Genomic DNA, 18,856 nt, shown 5'->3' with positions numbered 1-18,856 from the left:
CTTGCCTCACTTGTTTATATATCTGTGGAATAATGCCCAAGGTGTCTGCTTGCAGCCAGGCTTTGAAGCTGCAAGGCCATTCAATGCTAACCAACATTCACACTTGCCTCCAACAGACAAGAGTTCTTTCTCCCACCCTGGACATTATTCCACAGATATATAAGCCTCACTTGCCTCACTTGTTTATATATCTGTGGAATAATGCCCAGGGTGGGAGAAAGAACCTTTGTCTGCTTGCAGCCAGGCTTTGAAGCTGCAAGGCCATTCAATGCTAACCAACATTCACACTTGCCTCCAACAGACAAGAGTTCTTTCTCCCACCCTGGACATTATTCCACAGATATATAAACCTCACTTGCCTCACTTGTTTATATATCTGTGGAATAATGCCCAGGGTGGGAGAAAGAAGTCTTGTCTGCTTGCAGCCAGGCTTTGAAGCTGCAAGGCCATTCAATGCTAACCAACATTCACACTTGCCTCCAACAGACAAGAGTTCTTTCTCCCACTCTGGACATTATTCCACAGATATATAAACCTCACTTGCCTCACTTGTTTATATATCTGTGGAATAATGCCCAAGGTGGGAGAAAGAACTCTTGTCTGCTTGCAGCCAGGCTTTGAAGCTGCAAGGCCATTCAATGCTAACCAACATTCACACTTGCCTCCAACAGACAAGAGTTCTTTCTCCCACCCTGGACATTATTCCACAGATATATAAACCTCACTTGCCTCACTTGTTTATATATCTGTGGAATAATGCCCAGGGTGGGAGAAAGAACCTTTGTCTGCTTGCAGCCAGGCTTTGAAGCTGCAAGGCCATTCAATGCTAACCAACATTCACACTTGCCTCCAACAGACAAGAGTTCTTTCTCCCACTCTGGACATTATTCCACAGATATATAAACCTCACTTGCCTCACTTGTTTATATATCTGTGGAATAATGCCCAAGGTGGGAGAAAGAACTCTTGTCTGCTTGCAGCCAGGCTTTGAAGCTGCAAGGCCATTCAATGCTAACCAACATTCACACTTGCCTCCAACAGACAAGAGTTCTTTCTCCCACCCTGGACATTATTCCACAGATATATAAACCTCACTTGCCTCACTTGTTTATATATCTGTGGAATAATGCCCAGGGTGGGAGAAAGAACCTTTGTCTGCTTGCAGCCAGGCTTTGAAGCTGCAAGGCCATTAAATGCTAACCAAGCCAGCCAATGGCAACATTCACATTTGCCTCCAACAGACAAGAGTTCTTTCTCCCACCTTGGACATTATTCCACAGATATATAAATCTCCCTTGCCTAATTTCCATCAGAACTCACAATCTCTGAGGATGCCTGCCATAGATGTGGGTGAAATGTCAGGAGAGAATGCTTCTGGAACACGGCCAGACAGCCCGGAAAACTTACAGCAACCCAATAATCACAATAATTATCCCAATTCTGACCCTTAAAAATCTATCCCCAAAAAAGAATGGAAGGAATCAAGGATTAATAATAATATGATAATATTAATATTAATAATATTATATTTATATTAATAATAAATTTATTATAATATAATATATATAATGTAATATATATATATATATATATATATATAATATTATATTAATGTAATAATAATATATTAATAATGTTAATAACGACATAACTATACATGAGCCAAGGTTTTCTAAATTTAGGACATTAAAGGCATTAAAAATGATACTAATATAGATCACAGAATCCTAGAGTTGGATCTCATGGGCCATCCAGTTCAACCCCATTCTGCCAGGAAGCAGGAAAATTGCATTCAAATCACCCCGGACAGAAGGCCATCCAGCCTCTGTTTAAAAGCCGCCAAAGAAGGAGCCTCCACCACACTCCGGTGCAGAGAGTTCCACTGCTGAACAGCTCTCACAGTCTGAAAGTTCTGACTGTGAGAGCTGACGATGTCTCACGCACTCTAAAACGGGAAGGAGGAGGAAGAGTTCCCATTATCCACAGATGCCTCCCTGCTTGAGTCACTGTTCGGATCAGAAGAAGGACTTAAAGCAATAGCTCCCCAAATAGGGCTGGTCAGCGGCTATTGGAGAGAGGCAAAATGTGCATCCTCATTAATATTAGGAATATTTGATCAAGGTAGAAAGAAAAGCAGAAGAGAATGGAGACATGGAGAAATGGCCCAGGGCAATAAAAATAAAATTCCCTCACATAATTGTGTGGGAAGCTAGAGCTGACAGACAGGAGCTCACCCCATCTTGTGGATTCAAACTGCTGACCTAAATCATCAAAGGGGAGGAGACAGTGGCAAGGAGGAAGAGTAAACATGCATAGGAATGTGGGGGAGGAATCCCTCGGACTAATCCTATCTATAGTCTAGCTACTCATTGAGGTCTGGAAACTTGATGACACAAGAGACTTGTGCAGTCCGAACTCAAGAACGGAAAACGTAATGTCGGTGGGCAGGAAAAGAGATTTAAAGATGGGCTGAAAAACTTTGGCATAGAGAAGCCCTGGCTCTTGAGTGCTCCAGATGGAGTTCAGCTGTGACCAGCAGTGCTGTATAATTTGCAAAGTCACGAAAGGAGGGCAAAAGAGAGAATGTGCCAAGAGGAATGCTTACTTTGCGTAATGGGTGAGCCGTCCCAGCTAGGAGCTCACCCTGACCTGGGCTTCGAACTGTCAACCTTTCGGTTGGCAAGATTTACTGCAGCTGGTGGTTAACCTGCTGTGCTACAGTCCAACCCAGATTGAAGAGCGCGTGTATGTGGCATAGACATCGGGAACTGAGAAGCCCTGGCTTTTGAGTGCTCCAGATGGAGTTCAGCTGTGACCAGCAGTGCTGTATAATTTGCAAAGTCACGAAAGGAGGGCAAAAGAGAGAATGTGCCAAGAGGAATGCTTACTTTGCGTAATGGGTGAGCCGTCCCAGCTAGGAGCTCACCCTGACCTGGGCTTCGAACTGTCAACATTTCGGTTGGCAAGATTTACTGCAGCTGGTGGTTAACCTGCTGTGCTACAGCCCGGCCCAGATTGAAGAGCGCGTGTATGTGGTATAGACATCGGGAACTGAGAAGCCCTGGCTTTTGAGTGCTCCAGATGGAGTTCAGCTGTGACCAGCAGTGCTGTATAATTTGCAAAGTCACAAAAGGAGGGCAAAAGAGAGAATGTGCCAAGAGGAATGCTTACTTTGCGTAATGGATGAGCCGTCCCAGCTAGGAGCTCACCCTGACCTGGGCTTCGAACTGTCAACATTTCGGTTGGCAAGATTTACTGCAGCTGGTGGTTAACCTGCTGTGCTACAGCCCGGCCCAGATTGAAGAGCGCGTGTATGTGGCATAGACATCGGGAACTGAGAAGCCCTGGCTTTTGAGTGCTCCAGATGGAGTTCAGCTGTGACCAGCAGTGCTGTATAATTTGCAAAGTCACGAAAGGAGGGCAAAAGAGAGAATGTGCCAAGAGGAATGCTTACTTTGCGTAATGGGTGAGCCGTCCCAGCTAGGAGCTCACCCTGACCTGGGCTTCGAACTGTCAACCTTTCGGTTGGCAAGATTTACTGCAGCTGGTGGTTAACCTGCTGTGCTACAGCCCAACCCAGATTGAAGAGCGCGTGTATGTGGCATAGACACCGGGAACTGAGAAGCCCTGGCTTTTGAGTGCTCCAGATGGAGTTCAGCTGTGACCAGCAGTGCTGTATAATTTGCAAAGTCACGAAAGGAGGGCAAAAGAGAGAATGTGCCAAGAGGAATGCTTACTTTGCGTAATGGGTGAGCCGTCCCAGCTAGGAGCTCACCCTGACCTGGGCTTCGAACTGTCAACATTTCGGTTGGCAAGATTTACTGCAGCTGGTGGTTAACCTGCTGTGCTACAGCCCAACCCAGATTGAAGAGCGCGTGTATGTGGCATAGACATCGGGAACTGAGAAGCCCTGGCTTTTGAGTGCTCCAGATGGAGTTCAGCTGTGACCAGCAGTGCTGTATAATTTGCAAAGTCACGAAAGGAGGGCAAAAGAGAGAATGTGCCAAGAGGAATGCTTACTTTGCATAATGGGTGAGCCGTCCCAGCTAGGAGCTCACCCTGACCTGGGCTTCGAACTGTCAACATTTCGGTTGGCAAGATTTACTGCAGCTGGTGGTTAACCTGCTGTGCTACAGCCCAACCCAGATTGAAGAGCGCGTGTATGTGGCATAGACATCGGGAACTGAGAAGCCCTGGCTTTTGAGTGCTCCAGATGGAGTTCAGCTGTGACCAGCAGTGCTGTATAATTTGCAAAGTCACGAAAGGAGGGCAAAAGAGAGAATGTGCCAAGAGGAATGCTTACTTTGCGTAATGGATGAGCCGTCCCAGCTAGGAGCTCACCCTGACCTGGGCTTCGAACTGTCAACATTTCGGTTGGCAAGATTTACTGCAGCTGGTGGTTAACCTGCTGTGCTACAGCCCAACCCAGATTGAAGAGCGCGTGTATGTGGCATAGACATCGGGAACTGAGAAGCCCTGGCTTTTGAGTGCTCCAGATGGAGTTCAGCTGTGACCAGCAGTGCTGTATAATTTGCAAAGTCACGAAAGGAGGGCAAAAGAGGGAATGTGCCAAGAGGAATGCTTACTTTGCGTAATGGGTGAGCCGTCCCAGCTAGGAGCTCACCCTGACCTGGGCTTCGAACTGTCAACCTGTCGGTGGGCAAGATTTACTGCAGCTGGTGGTTAACCTGCTGTGCTACAGCCCAACCCAGATTGAAGAGCGCGTGTATGTGGCATAGACATCGGGAACTGAGAAGCCCTGGCTTTTGAGTGCTCCAGATGGAGTTCAGCTGTGACCAGCAGTGCTGTATAATTTGCAAAGTCACGAAAGGAGGGCAAAAGAGAGAATGTGCCAAGAGGAATGCTTACTTTGCGTAATGGGTGAGCCGTCCCAGCTAGGAGCTCACCCTGACCTGGGCTTCGAACTGTCAACCTGTCGGTGGGCAAGATTTACTGCAGCTGGTGGTTAACTTGCTGTGCTACAGCCCAACCCAGATTGAAGAGCGCGTGTATGTGGCATAGACATCGGGAACTGAGAAGCCCTGGCTTTTGAGTGCTCCAGATGGAGTTCAGCTGTGACCAGCAGTGCTGTATAATTTGCAAAGTCACGAAAGGAGGGCAAAAGAGAGAATGTGCCAAGAGGAATGCTTACTTTGCGTAATGGGTGAGTCGTCCCAGCTAGGAGCTCACCCTGACCTGGGCTTCGAACTGTCAACCTTTCGGTTGGCAAGATTTACTGCAGCTGGTGGTTAACCTGCTGTGCTACAGCCCAACCCAGATTGAAGAGCGCGTGTATGTGGCATAGACATCGGGAACTGAGAAGCCCTGGCTTTTGAGTGCTCCAGATGGAGTTCAGCTGTGACCAGCAGTGCTGTATAATTTGCAAAGTCACGAAAGGAGGGCAAAAGAGAGAATGTGCCAAGAGGAATGCTTACTTTGCGTAATGGGTGAGCCGTCCCAGCTAGGAGCTCACCCTGACCTGGGCTTCGAACTGTCAACCTGTCGGTGGGCAAGATTTACTGCAGCTGGTGGTTAACTTGCTGTGCTACAGCCCAACCCAGATTGAAGAGCGCGTGTATGTGGCATAGACATCGGGAACTGAGAAGCCCTGGCTTTTGAGTGCTCCAGATGGAGTTCAGCTGTGACCAGCAGTGCTGTATAATTTGCAAAGTCACGAAAGGAGGGCAAAAGAGAGAATGTGCCAAGAGGAATGCTTACTTTGCGTAATGGGTGAGCCGTCCCAGCTAGGAGCTCACCCTGACCTGGGCTTCGAACTGTCAACCTGTCGGTGGGCAAGATTTACTGCAGCTGGTGGTTAACTTGCTGTGCTACAGCCCAACCCAGATTGAAGAGCGCGTGTATGTGGCATAGACATCGGGAACTGAGAAGCCCTGGCTTTTGAGTGCTCCAGATGGAGTTCAGCTGTGACCAGCAGTGCTGTATAATTTGCAAAGTCACGAAAGGAGGGCAAAAGAGAGAATGTGCCAAGAGGAATGCTTACTTTGCGTAATGGGTGAGTCGTCCCAGCTAGGAGCTCACCCTGACCTGGGCTTCGAACTGTCAACCTTTCGGTTGGCAAGATTTACTGCAGCTGGTGGTTAACCTGCTGTGCTACAGCCCAACCCAGATTGAAGAGCGCGTGTATGTGGCATAGACATCGGGAACTGAGAAGCCCTGGCTTTTGAGTGCTCCAGATGGAGTTCAGCTGTGACCAGCAGTGCTGTATAATTTGCAAAGTCACGAAAGGAGGGCAAAAGAGAGAATGTGCCAAGAGGAATGCTTACTTTGCGTAATGGGTGAGTCGTCCCAGCTAGGAGCTCACCCTGACCTGGGCTTCGAACTGTCAACCTTTCGGTTGGCAAGATTTACTGCAGCTGGTGGTTAACCTGCTGTGCTACAGCCCGGCCCAGATTGAAGAGCGCGTGTATGGGAAGGAAACACTCTTGAAAGGGAGAAGAAGTGAGAGTTACTCAAGTTAAAATGAGATGGCAACTCAAGAAAGATTGCGGAGCGGGGAGAGAATTACTCATGCCGTGTCTCTCCAGTTGATGCAGAGCATCTTTCCCCCCCAAGTATTTGTAGTTCACCAAGGGCCGGACTATGGATTCTGCTGCTTCCTGACCCAGCACACATAACTGGGTTCCTGCTTCCTCTCTGTGAATTCTCTGGCTTGTGCACTGGACCCTGGCCCCTGATCAGGGAAATGCAGTTCCCCAAAGGACATTGCTCCACTCTCCACCATTTGCGGACTCTTTGTGGACCTTTTTCTGCCCTTTCTGATTGACTCGGTGCCCTGGCATCACGGGCTTCCTCCTGAACTCCAAAAGCCAAGCCGCTTCTGAAGAATGGCCCCCGCCTGTGGGTGCATGCCCTTGTTGCAAAGGATCATACCTCAGGAACTCTGCTGATTGCCTTTATTAAATTGCTGTGGGTTTTCTAATAAACTTTGCTGGGATGGGGAGGGGATGGGGACCCTTTTTATGAAATCTATGAGTTATGAAAGACTGTAAAGAATATATGTATGAAGTGTGTGTAATACGGAATGTAATGGAATGAGGTGCACCCTCACCCCTTTCCTTGCCTTTCCCCTCTTGAACTTTACCCTATAAAAGAATATGCGACCAGGGGATTACAGTTAAGGAAATTCAATTTCCTTGGAAGGAACTCCATCCATATTGACACTGCATGGAAAATACTGGCAAATCTGTGGCTTTGTTTTTCAGAGTTCAGACAAACAAAAGCCAGAGATTTGATCAGCCCAAAAGCCGGAAAAACAGACTGATTGCATCAATTACGGTGTTTGTGCATGCTCCCTTGTGACAAAGGACCCTTTGCCCGCAAGGTTGAAGATCCAGACACCACCCACCGCCACCCTCTTTTCCCTATACACATCTTTTATCGGGGGCCCAGGAAATCCCTTGTCTCCCCTTCCGCCTCCCTGCCGTGCGAAGAACAAAAGGTGTTCCATCAGCTGGCGGACGCCTCCAGGCGATCCGCCCCTCTGCGCTGTCAAGATACGTCCCGCCTCCTGGCCGCTGATTGGACAATCTCTGGAGGCGCTCCGAGGGCTCTGATTGGCCCTCTGGAGGCAACAGCGGCCGGCGATTGGAGGGAGGGTGGGACCAGCGGCCAAGCCTCCTCCCAGCTGTTCCAGAGCCGGCCAACCAGGACAGAGGGGACTGACAGGAGGCGGGCGGGAGATTCAAGCCAGGATTCCTTTGTTCTGTCTGTATAAATATGCCTGAAAATCACTGTACTGGATGCTTACTTGAGGAAATATCCCTGTAATGCATCCTTTTCAGCTGAATCGCTAAATAAACGCTTCGGTCGCTGGGTACCTCTTCAGCCTCTGGCGAGATTAATTCTTAATATTGTGCGCTTTGGATTGGCTTCTGCTGGCAGCTCGCCAAGGTCAAGACCCCATTAGAGGTCTCCAGGGTTCCCCCTCGCTGGGAGAACCCTCCAAAAAGGAGCTCGATATCATTTGGCTTTACCACGAAGGGACTGCTGCTTGAGGTTCCAGACTAAATTATAGCCTAAATTCTCAAGCAGGCGCCTTGGTCTGATTCTTTGGGCCAGCAGCGAAGGAGGAACGGCTTGGGAAAAGAGGCGCCTCTCCCAATTCGGACTTTCATTTGACCAGCTAACCAAAACTACAAATTCTCCCGCAGCCACTTCCTCCCAAGCTCTGACCTAGGGTTTCAGCACAAAGGAGCGCCAGGGAAGCCTTGATCTAAGGACTTCCAGGAAGAGGAGCGACCGACGCGGAAAGGGGGGAAGAAAACGTCCGGACGGGTAAGAAGCCAACCGCGGGCTGCCTTGGCTGCCAGGTGGGAGGGGATTCTAGGCTTTCTGAACCAGCTTCGGAGTCGGCCCACTGGGGAGGGATTCTCTAGGTCTCGGTAACAAATTCCTGGCGGGAGGTAGCGAACATCCACGTTTGAGGCCCAGAATAGCAACTCAGCTCGCTTTTGCGGCCTTGGCTGGAGCTACGCTGGAGAGGGAGCCCTTCCCTTTCGGACTGCCTAGCTGCCAAGGGCTGATCGCCTCGGGCTCTCTTGCTAGGGGACCGTTCAGGCTCTAGCCTGCCAGCGGTTGGGGGGGCTACCCTGATTAGCCACTTCAGTGTGGGGCTATCAAGAGAGATGGGCGCATGTTATTATGGGATCAAACGTCCTGCTTCATCAGAAACATCTTTTGGGAAGATACTGGCGGAATGGGGCAGGGTTGCGTCGCCGACGCAGGCCAGTAGGGTAAAAATCGCATGGAGAGGTGGCCCTCCGGGCCCTCAGCAGGTGGAGTTTCGTGGCCCCTCATGGCAGTCGGATCGCTGTGAGGGGGCCAAGAGGGCCGAAACCGCCTTTGCCTCATGCTTTTTTACCATGTGCCGGTGGGAGGCGGAAGGGGGGTAGCTGCGACCAACTCCGACCATGCAAGGGGAAGGTTACAGAGCCCCAACCCCCAGGAAACCCCCTCCAGACCCCTTCACCCTCTCCCTTTGGAAGAAATTGCTTGTTCCCCTACCATCCCATTCCCATTTCCCTTTACCCAATCTCCCTGACTCCTTCCTTCCCTTCCCAACCCCTCCATTTCCCTATTCCCTATTTATGATGCATTCATATGCCCCTCTGTCTGTTTGTTTTTTTTTTTCCACTGCTTCTTGAGGAAATGATCAGGGAAATTCTTTGCTCTCCTCCTCTCCTGCTTCCTCCTGTGCCACCTTTTTCCTTCCTTCAGATGGAAAAGGGAGGCATTGCTCATTCCCCCCTTCACCAAGCTACTACATCCCTTTCTTTCAAAAGCTGAATCTTCAGTGCCTGTTTATTTATAATAAACAGTGTTTCCCCTCACCAGGAGAGACCCTGCCACTGATGTGACTCAGCTGCCTTGCAAAAGTCTCTCTCTCTCTGGTTTCCCTGACCCAAGAACTCTCTTCCTCTCCCCTTCTCTTCTGTGCAACTACAAAACCCATTTTTCAGGGGCAGTCACCAATGTCCCTGCCTTTCCTTTGTTTTTCCCTTCACTCTCCAACTCCCCCTTTTTGCTTTCAAACCCCTCCTCCCTCTCTCCTCTTGCAAACAAAGGGAGGTGTAAGGGGGGGGGGGACCTTTTTCCTGCTCCTGTTTCCTTTTGCCAAATAAAGTTTGCTGGGTTTCTCTCTCTCCCTCTCTCTCTCTCTCTCTCTCTCTCTCTCTCTCTCTTTCTCTCTCTCTCCCTCTCTCTGCTTTTCCCCTTTTCTCTCTAAGAACCAGACCTCACCAAAGAATTCCATGTGCTTGTGAAATGTCTCTGAAACCCATCCTTTCTCTCTCTCTCTCTCTCTTCTCCCTCCCCTCCCATCTTCTAAGAAGCCAGTATTCTGTGAATTCTTTCCTCTATCTCCCAGAGAAATCCTGCTGCTCCCTCTTACCTCCTTCTCCAAAAAAAAACCTAAGGAAGGGATGTTCCAGAAGCATTCCCTCCTGACATTTCACCCACATCTATGGCTAAATCTCTCTCACACACACACGCAGTCCCTCTGATGCTCTTTTTCTTCCTGGCCCTTCCTCCCTCCCCTTTCCCTGAGCGCATGTATGTGTATGTTTAAATTATCCCATTAACTGCCTTAAATATGAAGGGGGCGTCGAGGTCCAGGGGTCCCCTCTGCGCAGTGAAGAGCAACTGGTCGAACTGTGGGACCCATAATCCACTCCTGCCGCTGAGGACAACTACCTGGGCAAGGTGAGCAAGGGAGGTCTGTGGACTTTCCTGTGTGGAACCCAGATGGCACGGGAGAATCACACAGAGAGCAGGACCAGACCCCATGCCGCCCAGAAGAGACAGCCCCCCCTAGGGGCTGATCTGAGCCCCCACGGGGGAATGCCATCGCAGGAGGAGCAACCAGGATCCCACAGCAACTGCCATGAAGGAAGGAGGCCCTGCCCGTTCCAGAAGCTGTGCAGAGGGGTGGCCCAAAGGAGACCACTGACGCCCCCACTAGGTATGAAAGTTTTTTTCCCTTTTGTTTCCCCACTAACTACCCTTGGGCTGGGAAGGGGGGGGGTGGGGGGGGGCTGTAAACCTTCTTTCTGACTGTCCTAGACACTATCCCTGAGTCTCTGTGATGATGGAGAGCCGGACCTGTCTGCGGTCACCAGGAGGCGCCACGCCAGAAGGAGTAGCAAGGCTGTGCCCCATCTTCTCCCTCCCCCAAGTGCCAAGGGAGGAGCAAGCGCCCCCAGGAGGCCTGAGGACCACTGCCAGATGGGAGAATTCCACCATGTGCCATCCTTCTCCATTGGGGACTCACTCGGGACCCCTGGGTGCTCCATGCTGACTGCCATCACCGACTCCATCATCCCCTGCCTCCACCGTCTTCACCTTCTCACTTCAGTTTTTTTTTTCTTCTTTCCAACCCAAAGAACATTCTGCCACTGGTCTCTCCCACCCGGCTGGGTCCTGCTGTTGTTGCTTGAGTTGGGCCCCGAAATAATCAACCGAATACAATCTAATCAGTCTAGAAAGAGGCCCTGGATACTTGGGGGGAGTGTCGAGGCTTGAGGAAATGAGTGTAGCCATTTCCCAGCCTCGAAGGGAGGATTTGATGCAGAGCATCTTTCCCCCCCAAGTATTTGTAGTTCACCAAGGGCCGGACTATGGATTCTGCTGCTTCCTGACCCAGCACACATAACTGGGTTCCTGCTTCCTCTCTGTGAATTCTCTGGCTTGTGCACTGGACCCTGGCCCCTGATCAGGGAAATGCAGTTCCCCAAAGGACATTGCTCCACTCTCCACCATTTGCGGACTCTTTGTGGACCTTTTTCTGCCCTTTCTGATTGACTCGGTGCCCTGGCATCACGGGCTTCCTCCTGAACTCCAAAAGCCAAGCCGCTTCTGAAGAATGGCCCCCGCCTGTGGGTGCATGCCCTTGTTGCAAAGGATCATACCTCAGGAACTCTGCTGATTGCCTTTATTAAATTGCTGTGGGTTTTCTAATAAACTTTGCTGGGATGGGGAGGGGATGGGGACCCTTTTTATGAAATCTATGAGTTATGAAAGACTGTAAAGAATATATGTATGAAGTGTGTGTAATACGGAATGTAATGGAATGAGGTGCACCCTCACCCCTTTCCTTGCCTTTCCCCTCTTGAACTTTACCCTATAAAAGAATATGCGACCAGGGGATTACAGTTAAGGAAATTCAATTTCCTTGGAAGGAACTCCATCCATATTGACACTGCATGGAAAATACTGGCAAATCTGTGGCTTTGTTTTTCAGAGTTCAGACAAACAAAAGCCAGAGATTTGATCAGCCCAAAAGCCGGAAAAACAGACTGATTGCATCAATTACGGTGTTTGTGCATGCTCCCTTGTGACAAAGGACCCTTTGCCCGCAAGGTTGAAGATCCAGACACCACCCACCGCCACCCTCTTTTCCCTATACACATCTTTTATCGGGGGCCCAGGAAATCCCTTGTCTCCCCTTCCGCCTCCCTGCCGTGCGAAGAACAAAAGGTGTTCCATCAGCTGGCGGACGCCTCCAGGCGATCCGCCCCTCTGCGCTGTCAAGATACGTCCCGCCTCCTGGCCGCTGATTGGACAATCTCTGGAGGCGCTCCGAGGGCTCTGATTGGCCCTCTGGAGGCAACAGCGGCCGGCGATTGGAGGGAGGGTGGGACCAGCGGCCAAGCCTCCTCCCAGCTGTTCCAGAGCCGGCCAACCAGGACAGAGGGGACTGACAGGAGGCGGGCGGGAGATTCAAGCCAGGATTCCTTTGTTCTGTCTGTATAAATATGCCTGAAAATCACTGTACTGGATGCTTACTTGAGGAAATATCCCTGTAATGCATCCTTTTCAGCTGAATCGCTAAATAAACGCTTCGGTCGCTGGGTACCTCTTCAGCCTCTGGCGAGATTAATTCTTAATATTGTGCGCTTTGGATTGGCTTCTGCTGGCAGCTCGCCAAGGTCAAGACCCCATTAGAGGTCTCCAGGGTTCCCCCTCGCTGGGAGAACCCTCCAAAAAGGAGCTCGATATCACAGTCATCAGCGCTCCTGCCATTTTTTTGGCTGGTTAAGTGCAACGTTGGGCCTGTGGATTGGACAGCAACCAGGTACCCATCCGCCCACCGGCTTCTCCCTGAATACCACCACATGCTCAGCACTTCAACAACTTCCTACATCCCAGTTTTATTTTGCTGGTGGCCCAAAAAAGCGACGGGAAGATGCCAATTGAGAGAGAAGAGAGGGAAGGGATCCAGCAGTGCTCCCAGTCCGATGCGTTTGTGACCTTGAATGAATCGATCTTAGGGAGACTTCGGACAAAGGTAGGAGCTGTGGTGATGCAATGGGTTAAACCCTTGTGCCGGCTGAACTGCTGACCTGAAGGTCAGCAGTTCGAATCCACAAGACGGGGTGAGGTCCCGTCTGTCAGCTCCAGCTTCCCACGCGGAGACAAGAAAGAAGCCCCATTCACTTTGGTGGGAGCTGTGGTGAAGCAATGAGTTAAACCCTTGTGCCGGATGAACTGGTGAGCTCCCGTCTGTCAGCTCCAGCTTCCCACACGGAGACAAGAAAGAAGCCCCATTCACCTTGGTGGGAGCTGTGGTGAAGCAATGAGTTAAACCCTTGTGCCGGATGAACTGGTGAGCTCCCGTCTGTCAGCTCCAGCTTCCCACGCGGAGACAAGAAAGAAGCCCCATTCACTTTGGTGGGAGCTGTGGTGAAGCAATGAGTTAAAACCTTGTGCCGGCTGAACTGGTGAGCTCCCGTCTGTCAGCTCCAGCTTCCCACATGGGGATATGAAAGAAGCCCCATTCACCTTGGTAGGAACTGGGTTAATGCAATGGGTTAAACCCTTGTGCCAGCTTAACTGTTGACCTGAAGGTCAGCAGTTCGAATTCATAGGATGGGATGAGCTCCCGTCTATCAGCTCCAGCTTCCCATGCAGGGACATGAAAGAAGACCCATTCACCTTGGTAGGAACTGCGATAATGCAATGGGTTAAACCCTTGTGCAGGCTGAACTGTTGACCTGAAAGAGAGCAGTTCGAATTCACAAGATGGGGTGAGCTCTCGTCTGTCAGCTCCAGCTTCCCACGCAGGGACATGAAAGAAGCCCCATTCACCTTGGAGGAGCTGCAGTGATGGAATGGGTGAAACCCTTGTGTCGACTGATCTGTTGACCTGAAAGTGAGCAGTTTGAATCTACAAGACAGGGTGAGCTACCATCTGTCAGCTCCAGCTTCCCACACAGGGACATGAAAGAAGACCCATTCACCTTGGTAGGAGCTGTGGTGATACAATGGGTTTAACCCTTGTGCCAGATGAACTGTAGACCTGAAAGTGAGCAGTTCGAATCCACAAGACGGGGTGAGCTCCTGTCTGTCAGCTCCAGCTTCCCATGCGGGGACATGAAAGAAGACCCATTCACCTTGGTAGGAGCTGTGGTGATACAATGTGTTTAACCCTTGTGCCAGCTGAACCATTGACCTGAAGGTCAGCAGTTTGAATCCACAAGACGTGGTGAGCTCCTATCTGTCAGCTCCAGCTTCCCATGCGGGGACATGAAAGAAGCCCCATTCACCTTGGTAGGAGCTGCGGTGATACAATGGGTTTAACCCTTGTGCCGGCTGAACTGTTGACCTGAAAGAGAGCAGTTCGAATCCACAATATGGGGTGAGCTCCTGTCTGTCAGCTCCAGCTTCCTACGTGGGGACATGAAAGAAGCCCCATTTTCCTTGGTTGGAGCTGCAGTGTTGCAATGGGTTAAACCCTTGTGCCGACTGAACTGCTGACCTGAAAGTCAGCAGTTCAAATCCACATGACGGGGTGAGCTCCTGTCTGTCAGCTCCAGCTTCCCACGTTGGGACATGAAAGAAATCCCATTCTCCTTGGTTGGAGCTGCAGTGTTGCAATGGGTTAAACCCTTGTGCCAACTGAAGTGCTGACCTGAAAGTCAGCAGTTCAAATCCACAAGATGGGGTGAGCTCCTGTCTGTCAGCTCCAGCTTCCCACACGGGGACATGAAAGAAGCTTCCCACAGGATGGCAACACATCCAGGCGTCCCCTGGGCAACATCCTTGCAGAATGCCAATTCTCTCACACCAGAAGCGACTTGCAGTTTCTCAAGTCGCTTCTGACACGAAAAACAAAAGGTTCAGGGCACAAACGTGTCCTTCAGGTTGCAGCTATGTCGCTTTTCTCGTCCCATTCTATCTTAATTCAAACTTTCATAACTCCAGATTTTGTCGGGAAAACACACACAAGCAGGAAACAGAGGGCAAATGAGTTGGTGCCTACCTTGGCTTTATTAATAGTGCAGTGCAGCGCATTGTTTTCTTGATCATACAGCAAGCTGAAATCTAATGTCCCCAAGGCAGCTGGAAGAGAGGAGAAAGAAAGAAAAGCATTAAAGGTGAGGACAGTGTGCTCCATTTAAAGCAGGCAAACTCCAACTCCCACAATTCCCAACAGCCTCAGGCTCCTTCCTTTCCCCCCTCAGCCGCTTAAACCCCCTTTAATTGCCTTCAAAGTTTGGACAAAAAGCCGGAGCACAATCAATTATGTCCAACTACACTTTCCACTGTTTGGTTCACATCCCAGCTTTCCTGAGGCTGGATTAAGAAGAGAGACCAAACAACTCGGTAGTAGTAAAAGGTTCCAGTTATCCAAACATGCAAAGTCAAATGAGATAAATAAGATAAGAGAGAGATGCCGAGGACGCAAATGGAAAAGAACACATTATAAAATAATAATAATACTACTACTAATAATAATACTAAACATTAATACTACTACTACAACAACTATTACAGTAACTCATAGCAGGATCAAATGTGTGTGTTAAAAAAACCCCTTATGATGTTAATTATTATGTGCAGCTGATAATGTAGGTCAGCCGGCATGTTGGTGGGGTATACTCAAGGTTTATGTTTATGTTCCAGTTATCCAAACATGCAAAGTCAAATGAGATAAATAAGGTAAGAGAGAGATGCCGAGGACGCAGATGGAAAAGAACACATTATAAAATAATAATAATAATAATAATAATAATAATACTAAACATTAATACTACTACAACAACAACTATTACAGTAAGTCATAGCAGGATCAAATGTGTGTGTTAAAAAAACCCCTTATGATGTTAATTATTATGTGCAGCTGATAATGTAGATCAGCCGGCATGTTGGTGGGGTATACTCAAGGTTTATGTTTATGTTCCAGTTATCCAAACATGCAAAGTCAAATGAGATAAATAAGGTAAGAGAGAGATGCCGAGGACGCAGATGGAAAAGAACACATTATAAAATAATAATAATAATAATAATAATAATAATAATACTAAACATTAATACTACTACAACAACAACTATTACAGTAAGTCATAGCAGGATCAAATGTGTGTGTTAAAAAACTCCTTGTAATGTTAATTATTATGTGCAGCTGATAATGTAGATCAGCCGGCATGTTGGTGGGGTATACTCAAGGTTTATGTTTATGTTCCAGTTATCCAAACATGCAAAGTCAAATGAGATAAATAAGGTAAGAGAGAGATGCCGAGGACGCAGATGGAAAAGAACACATTATAAAATAATAATAATAATAATAATAATAATAATAAACATTAATACTACTACTACAACAACTATTACAGTAAGTCATAGCAGGATCAAATGTGTGTGTTAAAAAAACCCCTTATGATGTTAATTATTATGTGCAGCTGATAATGTAGGTCAGCCGGCATGTTGGTGGGGTATAACTGTATGGATTTTAGAATACAGTTTGGAGAAGCGATATGCTGTAATGCTGCTATGCTCTAGCAGCGATGCTCTTTGCTAAGGTGGAATAGCTATTTACTCAAGGTTTATGTGTCCAGAGGAGGGTGACTAAAATGATCAAGGGTCTGGAGAACAAGCCCTATGAGGAGCGGCTTAAGGAGCTGGGCATGTTTAGCCTGAAGAAGAGAAGGCTGAGAGGAGATATGATAGCCATGTATAAATACGTGAGAGGAAGCCACAGGGAGGAGGGAGCAAGCTTGTTTTCTGCTTCCTTGGAGACTAGGACGCGGAACAATGGCTTCAAACTACAAGAGAGGAGATTCCATCTGAACATTAGGAAGAACTTCCTGACTGTGAGAGCCGTTCAGCAGTGGAACTCTCTGCCCCGGAGTGTGGTGGAGGCTCCTTCTTTGGAAGCTTTTAAGCAGAGGCTGGATGGCCATCTGTTAGGGGTGATTTGAATGCAATATTCCTGCTTCTTGGCAGGGGGTTGGACTGGATGGCCCACGAGGTCTCTTCCAACTCTTTGATTCTATGATTCTATGATTCTAACAGGTATTACAGTAAGTCATAGCAGGATCAAATGTGTATGTTAAAAAACCCCTTATGATGTTAATTATTATATGCAGCTGATAATGTAGGTCAGCCAGTATGTTTGGGCCACACCTGGTGGAGTATAACTGTATGGATTTTAGAATACAGTTTGGAGAAGCAGTATGCTGTAATGCTGCTATGCTCTAATAGCAATGCTCTTTGCTAAGGTGGAATAGCTATTTACTCAAGGTTTATGTTTTGCTCTCTCATTTGAATGAAGATGAAGAAGCCTTATTCTGTGTTACTTACACGGACTATGCAAGTTTGTTGCACTGTTTGATTTTGTATACAACACTACAAGTTTATGTTTTGCCTCTGCTGATAAGAGAAAAGTTTTTTTTTCTATTCCTTCCCCCCCCCCCCTCTTGCCTGAGTGTCTATTGCATTGGACCTGGCTAAAATCCGCTTCTGCGCAACAACAACAACAACAACAACAACAACACAACAACAACAACAACAACACTTTATTTATATTCCACTGTATCTCCCTGAGGGGCTCAGAGCAGATTGCAACATACACAGATAGGCAAACATTCATTTATGATCTATCTATCTATCTATCTATCTATCTATCTATCTATCTATCTCTATCCATCCATCTATCTATCTATCTATCTATCTATCTATCTATCTATCTATCTATCTATCTATCTACAGCTTTGATATTCCGCCCTTCTCACCCCGCAGGGGACTCAGGGCGGATTACAGTGTACACATATATGGCAAACATTCAATGCCAATTTTTGACATACAAACATATACAGACATACACAGAGGCTATTTAACTTTTTTTTCTGGCCGCCAGGGGAGCTGTCGCTTTCATCGTCCATCTGCGACACTGACGAAGCACTTCCGCATTCCCCGCATGCTTCCCCGCTGGAATGCTTTGCTGGAGTCTTCTTTATGGCCTCATAAATCAGTCAATTTAGCCTCCCCACACTTTGAGGTGGTACCTTATTTTTCTACTTGACAGATGCAACTGTCTTTTGGGTTGCAAAGGTCGACAACAGGCTACACACAATTGGTTGGAAACCCACTCCAACCCGGGCTGGCTTCGAACTCATGAGTGATCTTAATGCAGTTGACACTTAGCCAGCTGCGCCACAATCCCGGTGCTACAATCTTCTGAGGATGCTTGCCACAGATGCAGGCGAAACTTCAGGAGAGAATGCTTCTAGGACATGCCAATACAACCCCAAAAAACTGCAACAACCCAGTGATTCCGGCCATGAAAGCCTTCGACAATACATTTAAGCCCACAATCCCCGGAGCAAAAGTTGGCAACTGTGGCCGAGAAGCCTCCTGCCCGAGGGATGCGTTGGTGCTGAAGCTAAACGGGCCGATTACGAGCAGGGGCCCAGGAGGCAAAGAGAAGCCCTCGGAGGCTTGTTAAAGAGCCCAATTACTGCAGGCAAACAAACAAGCAATTTCCCAGTGCTTTGGGGAAAATGGGACTTGGGAAAGGCCTCTAAGCCAGAGCGGAGACCAGCTCCGTTTTAATGAGGGCCGGAAAAACTCCCTTCCACATTAATTGGTTGCCCTGACGGTTCCAAACTCCCGAAAAGTATTTAGCGAGCATTTCAGTTGCATTTATAAATCGTCTTTCTCAAAGCTAACCAAGCTCTGATTATCGTAGAAATGTTATGGCTGATAGGAGAGATAATACCAAGAGCGATCTTTTGTGTGAGGCAGAAAAAGTGCGTTTATTTTCAGCTGAGACCTTGGCGTGGAATCACGTCCAAAAGCCAACCAGAGTGAGGATCAAGGCGTTGACTTTCCCTTTTATACATCTTCAAATGCAGGCAAACAAAGAAACATGCTTCTACATACGTTAACATCACCACCACGTCCCTTTTGCATCATAGAAATATCAAATAATATCTTCCTACATGCAAGGGGGATGTCTCTATATACCGTATATACCCGAGTATAAGCCGACCCAAATATAAGCCGAGGTGCCTAATTTTACCACAAAAAACTGGGAAAACGGATTGACTCTAGTATA

At 48.3% G+C, this 18,856-nt stretch overlaps 1 protein-coding gene across 2 annotated transcripts in view; it reads right to left on the bottom strand.

Moving 5' to 3' along the window:
* DOC2B (double C2 domain beta) overlaps nt 1-18,856 on the bottom strand; it is a 210,921-nt gene that overhangs the window by 134,293 nt on the left and 57,772 nt on the right. For both annotated transcript variants that reach the window (XM_060757050.2, XM_060757051.2), the window contains exon 2: nt 14,780-14,859. In XM_060757050.2, the coding sequence (XP_060613033.2) occupies nt 14,780-14,859 (80 nt within the window). The remainder of the gene's footprint in view (nt 1-14,779; nt 14,860-18,856) is intronic.

This window comes from Anolis sagrei, chromosome 11 (genome assembly GCF_037176765.1).
Source record: "Anolis sagrei isolate rAnoSag1 chromosome 11, rAnoSag1.mat, whole genome shotgun sequence".
NCBI classification, from domain to species: Eukaryota; Metazoa; Chordata; class Lepidosauria; order Squamata; family Dactyloidae; genus Anolis; species Anolis sagrei.
The sequence above is the reverse complement of the archived record's forward strand: the minus strand, read 5'-3'. Positions and strand labels throughout refer to the sequence as shown.